General features: G+C 36.4%; 1 protein-coding gene across 1 annotated transcript; it reads right to left on the reverse strand.

Moving 5' to 3' along the window:
- Positions 1-3728: 3728 nt before the first annotated feature.
- Positions 3729-6803, reverse strand: LOC131940511 (kunitz-like toxin PcKuz3). Its single transcript, XM_059299171.1, has 2 exons — positions 6644-6803; positions 3729-3982 (listed from the first exon to the last, which is right to left on the reverse strand). The coding sequence occupies exons 1-2, from the start codon at positions 6708-6710 to the stop codon at positions 3807-3809; spliced, it is 243 nt and encodes an 80-aa protein (XP_059155154.1). The 5' UTR covers positions 6711-6803; the 3' UTR covers positions 3729-3806.
- Positions 6804-22224: the final 15421 nt, after the last annotated feature.

The following is a 22224-nucleotide window of genomic DNA, read 5'->3' on the forward strand; positions in this document are numbered from 1 at the left end:
TATTTTAGCTGCATTTTTGCTTTATAAATATAAAAAAAATATATGAGGGGGGGGTGTGCAAATCGAAAGTTTGAGGGGGGGGGGGTGCAACTCGATAGTTCGAGGGGGTCGCAAATCGAAAATTGAAAGGTTGATCTCGAGAGGGGCGCCAAATTGAAAGTTTGTCCCCGGGAGCCGGGAAGGGTCGCTACGCCTCTGATCTAAATGTTAAGCTTTCCAACTCACCTGTTTACTAGAACAATCTGCTCCACTCTGTAGATACCTTTCAGATCCACCATCCACCATCCAGGAGAATCGTCGCCGGAGTGAGAACAGTGTCCACTAAATACATCCACATTGTCGTATCCGTCGTTAGCCTTGTCAGCTGTCCAGGCATGCCCTGATAGCACTGAGCTCATAAAAGCTGGTTTGTACAGAGCCGCGTTAAAGAAACTCCCAGCCACCAAGCACACATTTGTGATGTAAAGAAGAAATTTTGAGAACATGAACATCATTTTATTCAACAATTTGTCTGTATAATATTCTAGCTACGAAAAACACACTTGTCTTGTTCATCAACTATCACCCAATCTAGCTACCGTAGGTTGGACTTGGGTTTTAATTATGTTTCTTTGATTCGTTTGTATCTTATCGCGATGTTTATTAATTCTCCAGGATAATAAACAAACTTCCGATTTCTTTAATATTTAAACAAGTTTGTACTGAGATCTAAAGGACTTTGCTGATTCTGGAGATTTTTGATAAATAATTTAGCGTATTTTAGTAACAGAATACAAAGGCCTCTCTACTTCTACGTCAGTCCGAAGCGAAGTCAATCGATAATCATATAGGAATCGGCGTGGTCGAACCCTCTGGCAGATGAAGTTCGATAACTGGGGACGACAAATCTTCTATGAGAGATAACTCCAATATCAAACAACTTGTAGTTTGTTCTTGGTTGGACAAAGGTTATGTATGCCAAAAAAGAAAAGCAAGCTGAAATCGAAGTCAACGGCCTAAATGGCGCCTAACCAGTTGACACGAATACTTAAATGTGATGGAGTGAATCCATTACAACACTAAAATTAAGAACAAAAAAGAATAAGAACGAAGATGATCACATACTTCCAAATATTCAACATAGTAAAAAAGATGTCTAACATTTGTAAGCTGTATATTAGTTTTTTGTCTGGTTATATACAATCTTTTTTCTTCCGATATAGTTATGGTCCGATGCGTAACGAGGGGGGGGGGGGGGGGCGGGGGGTGCGGACCGCACCGGGTGACACCATTTAGGGGGTGACACCAAGGCAAAAAATAGCAAAATATATGGAGAAAAACTTGAGGCGGGGGGGGGGGGGTGCAAATCGAAAGTTGAGGGGGGGGGGGGGTTCAAATCGAAAATTTGTCCCCGGTAACGGTCGCTACGCCTTTGGGGGGGGGGGGGGGTGAAACCATTAAGTGCCGCACCGGGTGACACCCGACCTCGCTACGCCAGTGGTTATGGTTGCTTTATAATGCACCACAGCATGATTTGAATTCAAATAATCAGTAAATACTATTTCGATAATATTATTCGACATACTGCAATCTACCATGAAATGATTTGGAATCCTTTGATAAGCTACCATTTATTGACTTAAGTATTTGAAATATCACTCCCAGTAATAATGTGTTTGTGCGTGTAGGGCAAACAAATTTGAGTTCCTTTGGTCCTCAGACCTTGGTGTATAAAAAGAATAGGTCACTTCCATGTCCAGCCGTATTTACTTTCCTCATAGTATCTCAGGTACTCATCAGAGCTGGGTGGACTCAAAAGACGTGACGACTTTCGGGTTAACAGTCTTGTCATCTACCCCTCGACCACTCCGTCCCATTTCCTTGGACTATAGAACGTGATATAAGTAAACATGATATAATACAGATTAAAAACCACTGAAAACGACACTGTTTAGATTGAATTTTATATTGCCTGTTCTTATCTCGCCTCCCATCTTAGGAATGCCCCCGCGAATCTTAAGAGAGTTTTTGCAGATCTAAGGCACTTATTTTGGATACTAATTACAATTTCGCTCTAACTGTTCACCTAGGCATTTGCTCTATTTAATAAAAATAGATCTATGTAGTTACAAACAGCTCTGGCGAAGCCCATATGCCATCTTCTTCTTCGTTCTTAATTTCAGTGTTGGAAGTGATCCCCTCCAACACAATTAAGGGTACGTGTCAACTGGTTATGCGCCATTGAGGCCATTGACTCCGATTTCAGGCTGATTTTCTTTTTGGATTTGCTTCCATAGGAACAAAGTACAGCAGTTGTTTGATTTTGGAGTTGTCTCTCCTAGAAGAGTGGTCGTCCCCACCAAGCGAGCTTCATCTGCCCGAGTGTTCGAACTCGAGACTTTTCGGTTTAGCAACCATGAGCTTTACCGACTCCACCACGCCGACCCCACAATGCTTATTGATAAGAGAAATCTTTCTGAAACTAAAACATAGGTAGCCGTTGAAAGCTTCAGTTGGGAAATGTTGTGATTAGAAACATCTATCTATATATATAATTCTCTTCTGGGAGACGCTAGAAAACAAGCTGTAAGCGCGCCTTGCAGTCCCCTCTCTTCTTCACTAGGCATAAATCAACCTTCCCCACCCCAACATGGTCTGGTGAGCTGTGGTTCAACTTAAATTTAGGGGTTGGGGGAAATGAGGGGGGGGGGGTTTATCGTCACTAACAACCAACTATCGTCCTTAACGAGCTACTGAATGTGTTTTAAAGCAAACGAGCCGACCCGCGGCGTATCATATGCCGCTATTTAGTTGTTTTATTTTCTACTTTTCAGTAATTAATAGTTTGTGAATTCGACAGTACCAATGCTGCCACTGAAAATATTTGCTTTAAAACACTATCAGTAGGTCGTTAAGAACGATACTACCCCCACCCTCCTTTCCCCCAACCCCTACCCTACACCCCTCCCCCTGTGAAAGCAGCCTCCTCTTAGTTACCTCCCCTAAGTTTAAAATCGTTTCAAACTAAATTATCTGCCCCTAATAGCCGTCACTAAACCCGGCTATACGAATGTAAACATTTAGCTTGAACCACAGCTCACCAGACCATGTAGGGGTGGGGTGGTAGGGAGCGCGCTTACAGCTTGTTTTCTAGCGTCTCCCAGAAAAGAATTATATATATAGATATTTTCAGTGGCTGCGTTGGCACTGTCGAATTCACAAATCATGAATTACTGAAAAGTAAAATATAAAACAACTAAATAGCGGCGTATGATACTCCGCGGGTCGGCTCGTCTTTAATAATTGAGATGTGAAACTTGACGACGTTGTTGTCTATCAGGAATTGTTTCCTCTTTAGCTGGAACACGTAGACACCCACCTGAATATGCACAAACAAAGGAAACAAAGTCGTCCAGGCATAGTGCTGACTACACTATCCACTTGTATGCTAAGGTCATTGAAACAGATCAACTCTACTTCATCTGCTCATGTGTCTTTGTTCCGAACGGGAAAAGATGATCATCCTTACGAATTATACAGCTTGTGCTACACATGCATTATCACATTAACCTGGGCTACACATTGTCAAAACAGTCTTTACCCTCTTGAGCTGTGGGGGACGTCTTTTTTAACACCTTGGACTAGCTCTATCAATTTTTTAGAATAAAAACAAAAAATAAAAACAAAATAACAAAATCAACCGGCTTACGTACTGAAATATCAAAGACAGAAAACACGTTTAAGGATATGTATTTATGATGCTTTAATCTACATGGCCGAGTTGACCATTCCAAATTTTATCACCACGTGATGGAACGTTCTCATCCTTAGACATTGGCCAGACAAGTGCTGGCACAGAGCTGCTGGGATCCGAACCTGTTCTGGTTGCCGCCGCATCCCCCGTAGACGAACGACTCGCAGTCCCCGCTAGCTGGGTTATAGTAGAAGCTGGGGATGTAGGCCTCACAGAAGCCGCTCTCCGGCTTCAGCTGACAGTAGTCGGCTGGGAGAGGCGTAGAGTAGTTTGAGAGTATTTGGAATAAAACAAATAGAAACAACATTTAGAATAATAAGCTTTTTAATGCGATGAAAGTAAAATAAAACTTTTTCTTCTTCGTTGTTAATTTTAGTTTTGGAAGACATACCCTCTAACCAGAGGCGTATCCAGGTTTTCGTTGTAGGGGGAGCGAAAAGAGCAAAAAAAGGCGCCGATTTTTTAACGTGTATTATATATATATATATACGTGTATTATATATATATATATATATATATATATATATATATATATATATATATATATATATATATATATATATATATATATATATATATATATATATATATAATTACTAGCTGTATGTCATTACTTCGCTATGATGTAAAATAAATTAAAAGTAGCAACCTGAAGAAAAAAGAAAAAAAACACAAAGTAGGCCGACAAAACAAAAATTGTATCAATCTAGAACAAAAACAACAACAAAAATCTACACCCACTACAATCAAAAACAATGAACGTAACACAATCTGTTTTGTAATTCTTGTAAACAAATTTCTTACATAATAATTCCTGGGAAATTATTTAAGACAAGTGAAATAGGGGAAAGAATCACTCTCTTAATATAAATATGTATATATCTACACATTTAATTATAAATGTCAAAACAAATAAATAATTACTTTAGAATATAATGAAATTGTTTAACACTATTCGTGTTTACAAAATGTTTTTGTCTATAATCAGAATGTAATATATCATTATCATAAATGCTAAAGTATAACAGCATAATAAAAGTTTTTAAAATCAGAATTGGTATAAAAACGTGCTTTTCAATATATTAGACAGCATTCGGAATAACAGCCTACATTTAACTAAATATTGGTCTTTTAGTTCAGATCATATATTTTTAATTAACTACTGCTTCTTTGTGTTCTTTAAAGATCATTTTTAACATAGTGATAGTTATGGGTTAGAAATACTGTATTGATCACACACACCTGTTTACTGGTAATTGCAAAAACAATACTCACAGAGTTTACGTTTAAAAAGCTATTTTTTTGGCGGCATGGTACTTTGGTACATCACTACGCGTTTTTCTACATGTACTTAACAGATCAGTTCGGGGTGGGTTGGGGGGGGGGGTTCAACTTCATTCGCCACTGTCTGGTCACTTTAAGTCAATTATCCAACCCAGTGTATACCTAAGTGTGGCATTAATGTCGCTCTACACAATTGTGGTGGTGAGGTGTGTGTGTGGGGGGGGGGGGGGAGATAACCAACTTAGAGTGAACATAGCGTCAGTTTTTAGATGACTGTTCTAAACATACATATATATTACACAAATATATATTACACAAATATATATTACAGAAATAGATTTAAATAAGTAGCAGTGGTATTATGACAATATTTTTTTTACAGAGGGGTCCATGGGGGAGGGGGGTTGTAACTGTTTCATATAATTTGTAATCGTAATCACTATCGTAATCACTGTAAGAATACTACTACTTCATAGTGTTGACGTTGTTGACCTTGTCAAAATTTCCCCACCACTACGCAGTTTGCTCATCAATAAATTTAAATAGAGGTGCCACATCAGTTGTATTTATTTCTGTATTGTAATTTTTTAAAAATTAATCACACGATTCAAACTGTATATATAAAGTAATTATGTGTGAAGTTTTATGTATAACATTTTCTAATTCAATTATTCGTAAGCAAATACATTATACAGTTGCCTTAAACTTAACACCCCTCTTGCCAAGTGGTACTACCCGTAGGGTTTTTTTAAACATTGCAATGCATCGTAATGGTTATTTTTAGAATGGCAAACTGATGCAGCTGTTAATACGTGTTGTAAACGTAGACACTACTAGACTAGTACAATAATGCTTAATTGCTGCATGAAAAGAAATCTTGTGATTTACATAGATGTGCCGACCAAAAATATTTTTTAACAAATATCATTGTTTAAAACTTTGAGTTTAAAAAGTTTCCAAAAAGGCGCCACTTTGCTGAAAATGGCCAGAGGGGGAGCGGCCGCTCCCCCTGCTCCCCCCCTGCGTACGCTACTGCCTCTAACACTATTGAGTACTACGTGTCAACTTGTTATGCGCATTGAAGGCCATTGAATCCGAAAATAAAACTAATTTGCTTTCCTTAAGGTATGCTCCATTAAAAAATATTTTTAATACTAGAGAGCAAACAATTTTTTCTCTATAGCTTTTTAAAGGTTCATCCACATATATGTTTCCATAAAAGAAAGATGGTGGAAAAATCTTGGTAACTATGACAACGGCGGCCATCTTGAAAAATTAACCCCTTCGTAGGATTTCTACCATTCATAAAATATTAAACTTTAAGACCGAAAAACAATGAATTCATAATCTTCTACCGTATTTTGAGGTACTCATCTAAAAATTGTAAGTGCCTATCATCAAAATAATTTATTATGAATTTTCAAATTGTGGGCCCGTTAAAAAACTAGTTTTAATGCCCCAAAATTCCACAAAATTTAATGTTTTTAACATACCCACATTTTGAAATTTCATTATAAATTAGTTTGAAGGTATGCAATTAACATTTAATTTATAAGACCCTGTATGTTTGATGGGGAGGACAGTTTAATTTATAATAACGTGAAGCTCAAGACAATATGTACTCACGTCTTTGCTGGTGCGACATTCGGATACAGAGCACAACTATCAAAACAGCAACAATCTTTGACCACATCTTAGATCAGTGTTTCACACAACGTATTTCTTCTATTCAATTATTTCCTGAACGTTTTTGTCCCTTATCTTTGCACACATTCCAATACTTTGATCGAGTTTAGCCTAGATACGCTGATTATCTCAAATTACACATTGCATTCTGTGTTCAACCACGCAGTGTTCTCAATTACATCGCCCCCTCTCCTTATGTTCTTGACGGGTGTAGATAATTATATGAAATTAGGTGTTGGGGTGCGTGTGTGTGTGAGGGGGTGGGGGAGGGGGGTTAATTATATAAACTATCAAAGTATAAAAGCGAGATGGTTAACAGGGGGAGGGGGATTCTCATAAATGGGGGTATTCAATGTATCTTCAAGACATATATCTCCGGGGGGGGGGGGGGGGTATGAAATTATTTCCAATTTGGTGCGTGTGCGTGGAGGGGGGTGTTTGACGTGCTTTTTAAGTACTCACAAGAGATGCCTGAAATAAACTCTGAGGATTTAAGTTTAAAGATCTGTTATCGTGATGGCGTCATCTGATGAAAAATATTCTGTTTCTCTTCGATTTTGACTTGAATATTTCAAGAAGCTACCAGATTTTGATGCTGAATTCCCACATAACAGGACAAGATGATAATGCTGTTTGATGCTACTTAATATTTTTTTATGGAATGCTTAAAATTTGTTGTGCACCTATTAAATAATTATAAAAAATTATAGTATTTGAAACTAAGTAATCAGAAACATTTACAATACATTACAAAAACCACAAACCAAAGTAAAAACTCGAACGTTACCATTTATTACCGTATATATATAATAATCTTTTCTTGATTTGAAAAATGAAGAGAAAGATAATAAGTAAAACCAATTCTGTTTAAACGTAATAAGCTTGATGAATGGTAATCGAAATTGATTTTGTCGTAAAGTGTGATTACCGATTAAAAACAATAAGCGTAATTTTTTATTATAATTTATTACAATTTATTCTAACATTACACCGTGCCGTCATTGGTCAACTTGGTGAGCAGGCTAGTTTTAAAACTACTGTTGCCCTGATCCGCTTCTCTCTGGAACTGAGATCACGGTAGAGCCGGGTGCTGGAGGATTCCGATACAGACTGAAGACTCGTTTGTTGCACACGTAAGATACAAATATGATGACACCTTGCAACCCGTTTGGGATGACGGATATTATCCTGTGGAGATATGAGAAAATGCAAGGAACATTTATATAAGAAAATGCATTAAGACAGAAGGAAAGTTGAGAACAACAAAATATTGCTTGTAAATCTCTCTCTCTCTCTCTCTCTGTATTATATATATATATATATATATATATATATATATATATATATATATATATATATATATATATGTGGTGACAGGACAAGTGATCTCAGGACAAATGATCTCAGACAAAAGATACAAGGACAAAATATATCAGGACAAATGATCTCAAGGACAAATGATCTCACAGACAAAATATACCAGGACAAAATATATCAGGACAAATGATACCATGGACAATTGATCTCAGACAAAATATCTCAGAGCAAAATTTTAATAGTGTATTGGATTGTTTTAGTTGATCTGAACATTTTTTTGTATTGACTGTCATATGGTTTTATTTACTATGTTTAATATGGTTTATGAGCCTATATAATAATTGTGATAAATGTTTACCGCATAAATTTGTATAGAATGCGAAGATTTAAGAATTTTATTCGATGGACAGCGAAGGTGGGCGTGACAAACATGAGACAATCCTACCATGTCAGGTGGACGAAACTACATAAAAGGGAATGAAACAACAATAAAGACACACCTTCGTATCAAGGTGGCCGCAGAGACACGCCTTTAGGAAAAGACAACCGCCCTCCATGGACAATACAACTAGCATCTAAAGTCAATAGTTATGCGTCGGTCACACCTTAGTGATCAGGTGAGAAATGCGTATTTAAACGACAGCGGTCATCGCGGAGCTAAGTTTGTCGTTGTGTGCATGCAAACAAAGCAGCATTGGTGGTGATTACTCAGCTATTGCCTCGTTAGTTACCTAGCTGAAAGGTTTTAGGACATTCGTTTCTGGTGAATTTATGTTTATAAAAGCCACAAGTTGAGCAGCTGGCAAAGAAATTTGGAAACGTGAAGTTAGAACATGTAAAGCAAGAGTTCATACAATACATGATCACATAGTATTGGAGAGGTGTGATTTTAACGATGTACCTGCCAGCAAAGAAACGTGAACGTTATGTTTGAGTTGATGATGCATTAGAAACAATAGTTTTATGTTACGAACCTGAAGATCCATTCACATTTTTTAAAAATATTTCGCGTGTTTTGAATATTAATGTTGTACAACTACAGTTACTTTATTTGTTTTATACATTATCATTTATTATACCTTTCAGACTAAAAAAGTAAAATGGTTTTAATTTTTACTTTTTCAAATAAAAATGCTATTACAAAGATTAAGTTTGATAAATCTTTTGATGCTTTGTTCAGTTTAACAAATTCATTTTATTCACAATTATTATGCGTAAAAAGTAAACAATACCATATTGACAGTCAATAAAAAAAAGTTCAAATCAACTAAAATCATCGTACATACTATTAAAATTTTGCTGTGAGATATTTTGTCTGAGATATTTTGTCTGAGATCAATTGTCCATCGTATCATTTGTCCTGATATATTTTGTCCTGGTATATTTTGTCCGTTAGATCATTTGTTCTTTGAGATCATTTGTCCTGAGATTATGTGTCCTGAGATAATTTGTCATGGAACCATATATATATATATATATATATATATATATATATATATATATATATATATATATATATATATATATATATATTATGACCTTAAAACTTGATTGTCAACTGTTTCCGCTACAATAGCCAATGTCCAAAATGCTCCAGTCATAAGGGACAGCTTGACGTATACATAGATGTGATGCTGGTTGTCTTTTCTGAAAGTCTCAGCAGACTGAAGATTTACAATGCTCTGGATCTTAAAAACGGTTATCCCAAAGAAGACGAAGTTGCATACCGTGATCAAAGTGAGTGGGCCCACAAATGTGATAACTGGAGAAAAAAAACGTTTTTATATCTTTTACCAGTTTTCACATACTAAATTTATGTTTCTTTACAATGTAAATTTTAGTAACAATTTTTTTAAATTAGCATCATTAATTTGATTGACTAATTCTGTATGCTAAACACATTATTTAGGTAAAATATATTTCTTGTACTTCATCGTCTATCCCATTTTAAAAATAGATTTGGTCTCTAACGTATTTTGCATCACAATTTCATTATATACCTTAAGCTTTATAAAATAAAAATAAAATCACGATGTCTTATAGTCTTCCTTGCACTGTAGGTCTATTTTAAAAATTCATAAATCACATTAAAGCGACCATGCATACCCATATCTATCCATAAAAATTTTACCGTACCGTTCATCAAAGGCGAGTCCAGATAGCAAGTCACGTGACCATAACCAATCCTGTCCCCCCGGGTAGACGCAGAAAAATAAATGACCACCCCGGCCACGGCTAGTGTGGGCAGTACCAGAGACCTGATGATATTCTTGTAGAGCTGTCGTCTTTCTGACTGGGCCGTTATACACTTTGGTGCGTTGGACGTGAAGATTTGAAACATGTGGTAGCTGCAGGTGAAGCTCCAGGACAACATCCAGAGCCAGAGGAAGTGGGTGGAGATTCCAGAGGCGGTGCACAGAATGCTTGGAGGGGTTCTTTATAAAAATAAAATGTCGCATGTGTAAAAAGAAAACGCTATTGCTACATTTGTATTTAAAATTGTGACAATGCAATGGTCTGTAAAAGTTTAATAAAACCAAATAAATGCTCACTACAAAACAACAACAACAACAACAAAAAAAAAACAAAAAAAAAACAACAACACAAAAAACAAAACAAACAACAACAAAAGAACAAACTAAAACAATTAAACTTACAAATGAGCACTTGCTAACAAAGAACCTTGGGCCAACAACAGGCTAGCACACAAAAACATCGTGTTCTTCCCAGCGGTGTTTCTTAATATAGGTAGCCGGATATACGTCATCAGAGTCAGCAGTAAGCAAATCATTGACGCCGCTACACAGACCAGCGTCACAATATATGCCGCGTCAACACTCTCAATTTTCCCAGGCAGGGAAATTTCGCTTTGGTTTATTCTCTGCCTCTTTATCTCTAGAAGATCAACACAAACCTTCAATCCACCCTTTTCATCTATCTCCAACATGCCCAGCTCAGAGCTCTTCGTGAAGGTCAAATTTGTGACTTTAAGATCAACGGACACTGTAACAGTTGGTGGGATGTCTTGTTGTTTCAGCTCCACATAATAATCTGACTGATTGAACCCCACATACCTGCATGTTAAAGTTGGCCTAAGATTGATAAAAGCGTCCAGGTGGTAATCTTCATTTTTATTTTCTACAAACGATTTATTTCTTTGAAAATCGAAGCATCTTAAACGTGAAGCGTTTTTATGAAAATTAAAATAGGAACAGTTTCTGGACCCGCTAATTTCAAGAAACGGCACCAATTTTATTTTTATAGATTCTGTAACTGTGATCGATATACGACTGAATGTTTGTTCGTCTAAAATTTGGCGCTCCAGATCATCCCTGTTCATGTTGTGGCTTGATACAAATGTATAGCTTGCCCAGAATGTGAGGGGGGATTTAATGTTGAAGTCTCCCACTGATCCGACTTTGTCTGACATCAGAATACTTATGTTAGCCGTGTAATACACAGCATAGGATTGTAATATGACGTCAATCTATAAAGTAATAAATATTTATATTTATGCATTTCTAAGTGTATAAAATAACACGCAACATTAATAATTTTATAAGCTTGTTAAATAAGATTGGTGGAGATTTCTTTAATAGTATAACAGTACCCAATGGGTAAACACTTTTAAAATTCCAATAATCATTTCTATACTGTTTAAATATTAAATTGTAAAACATTTCGTGATCAGTTAACACAATTAAAAATATTCCATACAACTATTTTGTGTTTCTTTCAGACTTTTTTCCGGGAGGAGGGGGGGGGGGGAAGGGCAATTGAAACTTTAGAGGATAGAAGAGTCGACGAGCTTTATGGGGCAGTGACCCCTTCCCCTCTGAAGAGATGCCTGATAGAAACTCTGCTTCTATTTGAGAATAGATTTTACGTTTGTTAATAAAGCGAGAATGAACTCCCCTTCATGTTCTATATATTTATGTATAACGAGCCGAACCGCAGCGTATCATAGGCCGCTATTTAGTTGTTTTATTTTCTACTATTCAGTAATTCATAATTTGTGAATTCGACAGTACCAATGCTGCCACTGAAAATATTTGCTTCAAAACACTACCCCCCCCCCTTTCCCCTAACCCCGACCCTACACCCCCCACCCCAGTGAAAGCAGCCTCCTCTTAGTTATTTCTTAGTTACCTCCTGTAAGTTTAAAATCGAACTAAACTATCTGCCCCTAATAGAAACCCGGCTCTACGGCTCTACGATTTGTAAACATTTAGCTTTGTAAACATTTAGCGTGACCACAACTCACCAGACAATGTGGGGGTGGGGTGGGGGTGGTAGTGATAGTGATAGAGAGAAAGAGAGGGGACTGCAAGAAGGCGCTTGCAGCTTGTTTTCTAACGGCTCCCAGAAGAGAATTATATATATAGATAATTAGCATTAGAATGGTACTTCCAATCGATTAGGGCTATATAAATGGTAAGTACGATTGTGACAAACAGCTCGTTCTTCGAGAACATAAACACATATAAAATGTTTTAAGAAAAAGCTGCTTTATGAGAAAAATTATAAATAGTTACTGAACTCTGAAGGTTTTTTGAGAAACTGGAAATAGAGTAAATTACCTAATATTATAAATGATATTTCGTTCACGTATCTGAAACAGCACGAAAGTTTTTGACAGACAGAGAAACATATAATACAGACAAGATTGCAAAACTGGGTTTTCACAAGAAATGTGTATTACCTCATCTCAATTCCAATTTTTAGCACTATTATAACACTTTCACATATATTCCATATACGAGAAAGTAAAAAGAAGTCAAATATGCTTGACAAAACAAAATACAAAAGTATACTGGCGTTTTTTTCTATATCCTTTCCACATTGTTTTTATTTTTTTTGTCTAGCCGTGGAGTAAAGACTGCGAAATACTTATTAATACATTTCAGTAAACTCGTATATATGTGACACATACCTTGCTAGCTATGTTCTCCATTAGATAATTATTTGGTAAGAATTTTTGTTTCTTCATTAGATAGCTATCGTCTTTTGCCTCGTTAACAAGTCCGAATCGCAGACTGTAACTGAGACCCCTGAAGAACTCTAACGCGGTTGTACAGGTTTGGTTGATGGCTACTTTCCCGGCTGAACACTTTAGCTTGACGCAGTCAGCCTGAAATTTACAAAAAGAAATGCATTTAAAAATGTTTTTATGTAATAATGCGCTTAAAAGGAGAAATTTAATGATTTTCTTTCATTTAAATTTACAGTAAGGAACTGCTATTTAATTAACTAAAAACAAGAGTGTACTTCAATTTTTTTAATAAAATAGAGTTGCGTAACTAAAAATATTACTTTATATAGGAAATTTTAATTAACTGTTTAAAAATTAATTAAGCATCCAATTAAGTCAAATTTGATTTCAGATTGCATCGTCATTGGGTCTTGACCCACGTGCCAAGTTTAAGAGAAATTGGTCGGTAAGAAGTGGTAGAAATTTTGCTCGCCAGTATCGATCTATAACGACATACAATGGCAAAATCACGAGGAAGCATGTAAAATAAAGCTTCTTATAAGAAGTGTTCTACCACCATCTCATCATCTTTTCCCGTTCGTGCCCAAAAACACTTTGGGCAGAAGATGTTGAGTGCATTTGTTTCAATAACCTCGGCATACGAGGTGATAGTGTGGTGAGCACTACGCCCTGACACCCAGGTTTCACTGACGAGAGTCAAGTACCCATTACAGCTACTCAGGAACATCATACAGACTTGAGCCCCGGGATCTGAACTCGAGAATCTCAGGTTAGCAGTCATGAGTGGTCAATAGCTGCACACATATTTTGTGCTGTTCTCTACGTTTGGATGGATTTTGCTTATCTATGATTTTTTAATCTAAGATTTTGTTTACCTAAGATTTTCTAAATCTAATATATAGTGTATCTAAGATTTTGTTTAACTACAGAAATCTTATTAATAATATTATTTATATCATTTGTAATTATTACAACTGGCTTTTTTCAAAAGATATTTTTGTTTAACTTGTTGGTGGGGTAATGTGTGTGTGTGTGGGTGGGGGGGGGGACGGGACGACGACGATGACGACGACAGAACATCTTCATTTTTGCTTGTTTGTTTTCACCAAAGAATAATAATACTTTAAAGTACTAACTATGTAATAGATAATATCAACATTGTGCATGTTGGTGTATTCATGAAGCAACTTTTAGGCGTGCGTGTCCACGAACACATTTTGACAAAATTAGACATGTTACTTACATTCGGTGAAGTCCATTCATCGCTACTGCAGTTTTTACGTGTGTAGCTTTTTAATTCTTCGTTGTGTCTTGGAAATAAGCTCTTTACATTAAGCAGTTGGGAAAATGGAGGGATACCTGTCTTGTAGTCGATTGCAGTCGAAGGAACATCGATCTGTATGGAATATTATTTGATAAAAATGAAGTTCCCTTTCGACCCTAACGGTACATCTATTTCTCTGATCTCGGCATATGAACGGATAGTGTGGTCAGTACTAAGCCCAACCGCCTTTACTTTCAATAACGTAAATCAGGTACCCATTAGAGATGAGTGTAATCAATTTTGAGTTTTTTTTGACATAAAGTTATAGCTTAGTACAAACATTAACACTTTTAAAATATTAATTATATATCAAGTCGAATTTTTACAAGCATTTATTTAACTTGCTTCCTCTGTCAGTCTGTCGTCCGTCTGTCGTCAGTCTACATCGAAACGCTCGAGCAAAACGTCGTGCACTTCTAACTGACAGATTTGTTTTAAAGTTGGCACGTGGGTCAAAACATGAAGATAATGCAATTTGACATTAAATTTGACTAATTGGATGCCTAATTAATATTTTATGAATTAATTAAAATTTTGTCGTCCATATCAGTAGCTGTCTTATCCAACTATACTGCACTAGTATACGCGCGTTATCATGTTCATTAGGTGCGCAATAGTTTTTAGTCATGCAACTCTATTTAAATTTAAAAAAAAATTAAAAGTACTGAGAAAATTTCATAAATAAACCGGGAGTGATCTTCCCTAAACTTTCTTGAATATTCTTATATAACACTACGGGAAATGGCAACGCGGAAAATAGACATGATTTTTAATCGATTTTTAATTACTTAAACTTTTTAAAAATAGAATTTCGTAGAAAAAAGAATTACGCACAAAATGAACGCCAAACAATCTGTGTATAATAGTGCGGAATATTATTATTACATTATAAAATTCATTTTCGTTTTTTGAGAAATCGGAAATAGCTTAAATTACTACTTTAACGGATAAAGGAAAATTTCTCAAAATTACTGTAACGGTACTCAAGGTATCGTATTTACACACACACATATACACACACATATATACACACACACGCACAGAATTGCAAAACCCAGTTTTTCTGACTCAAATACGCATAAAATGCCGAAATATTGATACATCTCGATTTAGAATTTTTCCCGATTAAAATAAGTCCCCTATACTCCGTGTGTGATGAAGTACTGAGGTGTAAAACGGTGACAGCTGTCATAATTTCATGTGATTTTTGTGCACGATTACAATACTTCCTCTATACCTCTATACTCTGTATACGAGAAAGTAAAAAAAAACCCCAAACAGTTTAATAACAAGATTTTATGTAATAATGCACTAAAAATAGAAAATAAATCAACCATTTAAATAGCTATAAAGAAAAGCGTGGGTCTCTTCCTAAATATTAGTAAAGATATCCAATAGTAATAATGTGACTCACGCTTTTCTTTATAGTTATTTTAATGATAGTGTATTATTAAATATTTAAAGAAAAAATCAATTTAATTTATACTTTTAGTACATTATTACATAAAAGCTTGTTATTAAAACGTTTTTATAAATTGTTTTTTTACTAAAAGCATCTCATCCACCAGTCCGTTCCCCTCTGTACTGTAAGAATGAAGCTGTGCAGCAGGTTAGTCAGCGGTGCAATAGAGTACACATGAAACCAGAGGCGTAGCGACCCTTCCCGGCACCCGGGGACAAACTTTCGATTTCAACCCCCCTCGAACTTTTCATTTGCAACCCCCCTCAAACTTTTGATTTGCACCCACCCTCAAACTTTTCATCTGCACCCCCCCCCTCCTCAAACTTTCAATTTGGCGCCCCCCTAAAGTCGGCCCGACCCCCCCCCCCCCCCTCGCTACGCCTCTGCATGAAACTGTCTATAAAGAACGTTTACATTTACTATTTTAGAGTGTGTCATCAAAGCACGAGCCCGCTTCGCTTTACAATATAGAAGGCTGTCCTGTGTGTTATTTTATGCCAGTTGCTTAGTTTAATTCGTTGCAGTCCATTATTAGCTTTCGGCTATAGCTTTAATGATTAACTGTTGTTTCTATTAGATTCCAACAATATTATCAAGTTTCTAATTCGAGAATACGAAACTTAATAAGTAATTTGTAAGGTCTGTGTTAGGTCGATTCGATCGGAGATTTTAGATTAAGATTACTGGATTCTATCGATTCAGGGTTTAAATAATTGAGTGTTTTACTGAACTATTTCAGGCCTTAAATATTTCATATTAATCTTTGTTTCTTAACATTGGAATAGGTTAAATTATGATATGATTTAATTAAAGTTAGATTTTAATTTATGACAAAATAATACGAACTATTTTTCGTTTTAATGTTCCCACACGGAACGTGGAGATAGGGAAATCCCAAAGCACACGAATGGCTCTAAATCATTGCTATTTTTTGACGCATGGTTTAATAATTTAATAATTTGTTATTTATATGAGGTTCGCGCCACCCGCTGAAGAAACGACCGCTACATTAGAAGTGGACACAGTGGCGTAGCCAGGATCGTCTCAAGGGGGGGGGGGGTTCCAATTTTTACCCGGGGTCAAACTTTCGATTTGCACCCCCCCTCAGACTTTTGATTTGCACCCCCCCTCAAACTTTCGATTTGCACCCCCTCATACTTTATATATATATATATATATATATATATATATATATATATATATATATATATATATATATATATATATATATATATATATATACCGAGGGGTCTATGGGGGGTTATGACCCCCCCCCCCCCTTAACCCCCCTGCCTACGCCACTGAGTGGACACAAAGTGAATTAGAACATTTGCCACATCCCACAAACAAAATAGCAAACAGACGTTGCGAACTAAATAAAATATTGCAAAAGCTAACCCATCGTATTAGACTGTCAGTCAAATTATCATCGCAGCCATTTAAAAACAATTAAGTTTTGAAAAAAAATCATGGACAGACAATAGGATACTTACGATGAGTTGACTTGTGTCTATCAAAGGTTTAGATTCAGTTGTTGGACATTGCCCATAAGTAGGTAAATCCTCCTGATGAAATTTTAAAATTTTAAAGCGGTTGTATGTACTGTAACGAGGTTATTCGAATATGGAAAGATGTTTAAGTTTAAGATGTAAGGATAATTTGTATATGTGTATCTACTTATGGTGTATGTTAAAGTGCATGTACATTTTTTGCCTTAAAACAAGTGAAGCTTAAACATAGTATTCCAGAGTTTAATCTTTAAAAGATGTTGCTGTATAGATTGTACTTATGTAGGGTGTTTGATGTAGTCTGTAACGATGCCAACTTTAAGTGGGTAAGTTGTATTGTAAAGTTTCCTTTTCAAACTTGACGCTCCATGGGGCAAGTGAAGTAGAGTTCACCTGTTTCTGTGACCTCGGCATATGAAGGGACAGTGTTGGTCAGCACTACGCCCAGCCGTCTTTACTTTCCTTCTAACGTGAGTTAGGTACGCATCAAAGCTGGGTGGACTCAGGGACGTCCTACTGACTGAAACCCGCTCTACCGTTAGGCCCCGCCGTCTCACTAATCAACCTACATATTTTCAAACGTAAGTGATGTAGCTGAATGTGTAAATTTTTTTAGTAGTTAATTTTTTAACGGGCTAAGTAACATACGGTACACATAGCTTTCCTGTTGATTTGGAACCGAATAGCTTACAGAAAATAATAAGCTTGACATGTGTATTAAAATTATAATGCAAGACAATCGTTAATTTAATGATGATAGTTTTCAATGTGATAAGATACTCACCATGCTGCACATGGCACAGAACAGATTTTTGTACATTACACCCGGCATGTCCACGGCTCTAGTAAAGACTTTATGAATTGTCTTGTTCAGTCTTTGACACGCCGTGGCCACATCCTTGTCATACGTCCATGTGGAATTGCCGGAGGTACAGCTGTCAATGTATTTCCTTTATAAAATAATTAAAAAAACACGAATGTTACATGTGTGAAGTATATTATTGTGTGTTGTAGACACTCCCAGTGTTTCTTCCAGGCATCTCTTCGGAGGGGGGCTTCGCGAGGCCCCCCCTCCTCCCCCAAAAAAGTCTACCGCCCCGCCCCCCCCCCCGGAAAATTTAGTCCGGAAAATTGCAGGTGTCCCTGGACGATTTTTACCTCCCCCTCCCTTTGTCACACATCGTCACAAAAAGCCAGACCCCTCCCCTAAAATGACGTCACACCTCAGTCTACAACCCCCGTCAAAATTGCAGTTGAATTTTCCTTAAGGGGATAGGCTCCCGAAAAAACGGAGAAAAACACTTTTTAATTAAAAAGCCTTTTTCATTTATTTATGTATGTATAAGTTAAGGTACTTAAGGAAAAATATTTGGATGTACCAGGGACTCTTCTGAAAATATGGTTGCCATGGAAACGGCGGCCATCTTGGAAAAAACTACCTTTTGTGTAGTCTAAAATTTCCTAAAGTAACATATAAACCACCCATATAATCATTGATCTTTATTGTACTAACACCAATTGAGTGCGCTGGCTAATTTTTGTAACCGAAAAACAGCTAGACATATTTTTTTCAAATTTTCAAAAAAAAATTGTGGTAAAATTCCATTGAATTTAGCAATATTTTCTTTGGAATTTTGTCACACCAAATTTTGAAAATTATAAAAAAATATTTCTAGAGAGATTTCTGTTACAAAAACTAGCCAGCTGACTCTATTAGCGTTAGTACAAGAAGGATCAATGGTTATATAGCCGATATTTATGTTAGTTTATGAAATTTTAGAACTCCAGAAAAGGATGTTTTTTTCAAGATGGCCGCCGTTGCCATGGCAACCATATTTTCAAAATATTCCCTGATGCATGGAAATATTTTCCTTCAAGTACCCTAACTTAGATATACACAAATGAATCAATAAAAGGTTTTAATTAAGAAGTTGGTTTTTTCTGGAGCCTACCCCCTAAAAATTACGATATTATTAAAAATACGATATTTTTCCAAAAACTTGTCTGAACTTCGTCAACAAAGAGTATTTTAATCAATTCCTATTGCAATTTATCAAAACAGTTTTCTAAAACGCGAAATAACGGCTAAAATTTGTTTTCTAACATAGTTTTTATTAGGCAAAAGCGTGACGTCACACCATCTAAACCCCCTTCTCCTCAGTAAACGTTTACACAAAGAGGCCTTGTATAGAATAACGTAATACTTACATCGGTCTTGTATCAACACATGATGTTCTGCGTTCATAATCCTGGATAGTGTGAACAACGACACAATGTTTTACCGCGGCACCCAGTAGATGAACAAGTTTTGTTTCAGTGTACAGATTCATGAAATGTTTGCACTGGATTTGCACAGGTAGAGTTTTTCCCTGCAATATTAACCATTGTATGTCAATGTTGATAAATAAGCAGTGAAGAAAAACCTTTAATCTTGCATTAAAACGAGTAGACAAGTAGACAAAAAATAATATTTGTATCTTGGTTTTGTAAAAACGATATATACTTTTGAGTCGATGTGGGGGGGGGGGGGTGACACCAAGGCAAAAAATAGCAACATATATAGAGAAAAATGATAATTCCACTTAATTAAGTGATTAAGTCGAGTGTTAAATAGTGTTTTAAGAGGTGCAAATCGAAAGTTTGAGGGGGGTGCAAATCGAAAGTTTGAGGGGGAGGGGGGTGCAAATCGAAAGTTAGAGGAAGGGGTGCAAATTAAAAATTGAAAGTTTGTCCCCGGGAAGGGTCGCTACGCCACTGGTTGTTAGATAGATTGTAGCATAGTAAACACAATATGAATGAGGGGTCTAATGTCATGTAGTAAGATAATATCTACACGCACGTTCTGAAAATTTAGTTTTTAAATATCCGTTCTTTAAATACGCCCAGAAGTTACAGCCCCAAATCATCAGTTCTCCACAATGGATATAGGCAGTCTGCAAGATTTAACTCTTATCTGGTGAATGGGGATGGATAAGACATACCCTGATAAGAGTAGAGGAAAGCATTAGAATGAAATCCCCGGGGAAAGAGGAAAAATAGGTCGGCCAAGGAAATCCTTACGTGAGCGCAATTGAAGAGAGCTGCTCAAAACCTTGTTCGATGGGAACGCGTGGCTTTGTTCCTCAGGATTTAATACCGGGATCTTGATTTTTATACTATACGATTGTGAGACGATGGATACAGTTTCTGGTTAAAATGATTTCAAATCGTTTACTTATCATGTGATTGATCCTATACCATACCGCCCGGAATACATCTAAACAAGTTTTTTTACGCAATCTTTAGTTCAATAAAAACAAACCAAAAAAAAATAATTGCTACTTAAAAAAAATGTTTCGATTAATTAAACGGACCTTTTTTTTCAAATATAAGGCAAAAAGACACAATACAAATTAAAATTAAATTACCTGATTGACTCCATTGCACATGGCACAAAAGGTGTTCCAGTAGAGGACCCGGGTTGACGGGTCCATGACGTGAGTAAAGGTTTCATGTGTTACATCATCAGGCGCCATCACCTGCTCACACTGTTTCCGCACAACAGCCCAACTGTATTGAGGTGGGCAGGAGTGGATATACAGCGCCGGTCTGTCAGAGAATACCTCATCGCACGTCAAAACCGGGCTGTAACTTACTGTGTCGCCGTTCGGTGGAGTTGGAATTTCAAGTTTCTGTTGCGGTTCAGATTTGTTTTCAACGATGGGGTAGTAGGTGTCCGTGACGTCAGGACAGCAGTTGTCGTAGATCTCACAAGCCGGTCTCTCACAGCTGCAGGCGTGACAATAAGGGACGTAACATTTCTCAGCTGAGTACATCTTCACAGTCTGGTTGTGGTTACATCGAAAGGGGCAGTAACTCTGCTGGTAGTCGACTGGTAACATGTAGCTGCTGTTGAATTGAGAAATACCACTATGTGTTGTAAACTGCGAATTACCCACTGATCTTGGGGATCTGTATAGTAATTGTTTCATGCCATGCTGGATTAATGTCGAAAATTTCAATCGAGACACAAGTTCGAAGCCGATTTTTCTTGAAGTAGATTCACCGCGCATGGACCTGTACGAGTAGCCTGGGACATACGACTCAGAGGATTTTTGCATTTCGGTATGTTCCTCAGTTTTGATGACACTTTTCACTGTAGTCATGTCCCTTACCCCGCTGCTTTGTTTGTATGCAGTTTCGTCCCATGATGATGTTCTGGGTTTTGAGGTGACGTTAGTCCCTTGTTTAAGTAAAGAAGCTCCACAGTAAGATATTGTGAAATGGTTATAAATAATTAAATAAAAAATCAACCTAAGGATAAAATTATTAACTTGTCGAGCCATCAGACTTTTAGATCTTGAATGTTTTCATACACTAAGTTTTACATAAAAACACATTATTACATCTTAAAAAAATGAATAGAAAAAAATCTGGTTTTAGTGCACAATCTCGAAGGAAAAAAACCCATTTCTACCTGCGTCATGTTATATCTAAATTTCCTAAATGTTAATTTATCCTTTTTGAAATTGAAACGCTAATTACATTTTTTTTATATAATTATAATCAGTATAGAATTTGATATTCTACATCTTTGATTTCAATTCATTAGGTGGTTGATTAACAACTCATTAACAACTCTTTAGCTCTGCAGAATTTAAAACGGTATCATTGAGTAATATTATAAATATAATATGTAACAAGATATCATTGTTTATTTTATTAAGTAAATTGAACGTTACTACTGATCAAATAGAGTGTCAATTACACAGTTTTCAGAACTCATTCAGCGTTACGAAAAAAATGTCTAATGACTTGAGTGTACAGAACATAGCAGTGGGTCTTAACCTGGGTTCGATCGAACCCCAGGGGTTCGATCAGTAAGTTTTATGGGTTTAGCGGAAATTAAGACACCCGACTCATATGACTTGCGATTGG

The sequence above is a fragment of the Physella acuta genome, unplaced genomic scaffold, assembly GCF_028476545.2.
Source record: "Physella acuta isolate Inbredline_101_S28 unplaced genomic scaffold, ASM2847654v3 ptg000320l, whole genome shotgun sequence".
NCBI classification, from domain to species: domain Eukaryota; kingdom Metazoa; phylum Mollusca; class Gastropoda; family Physidae; genus Physella; species Physella acuta.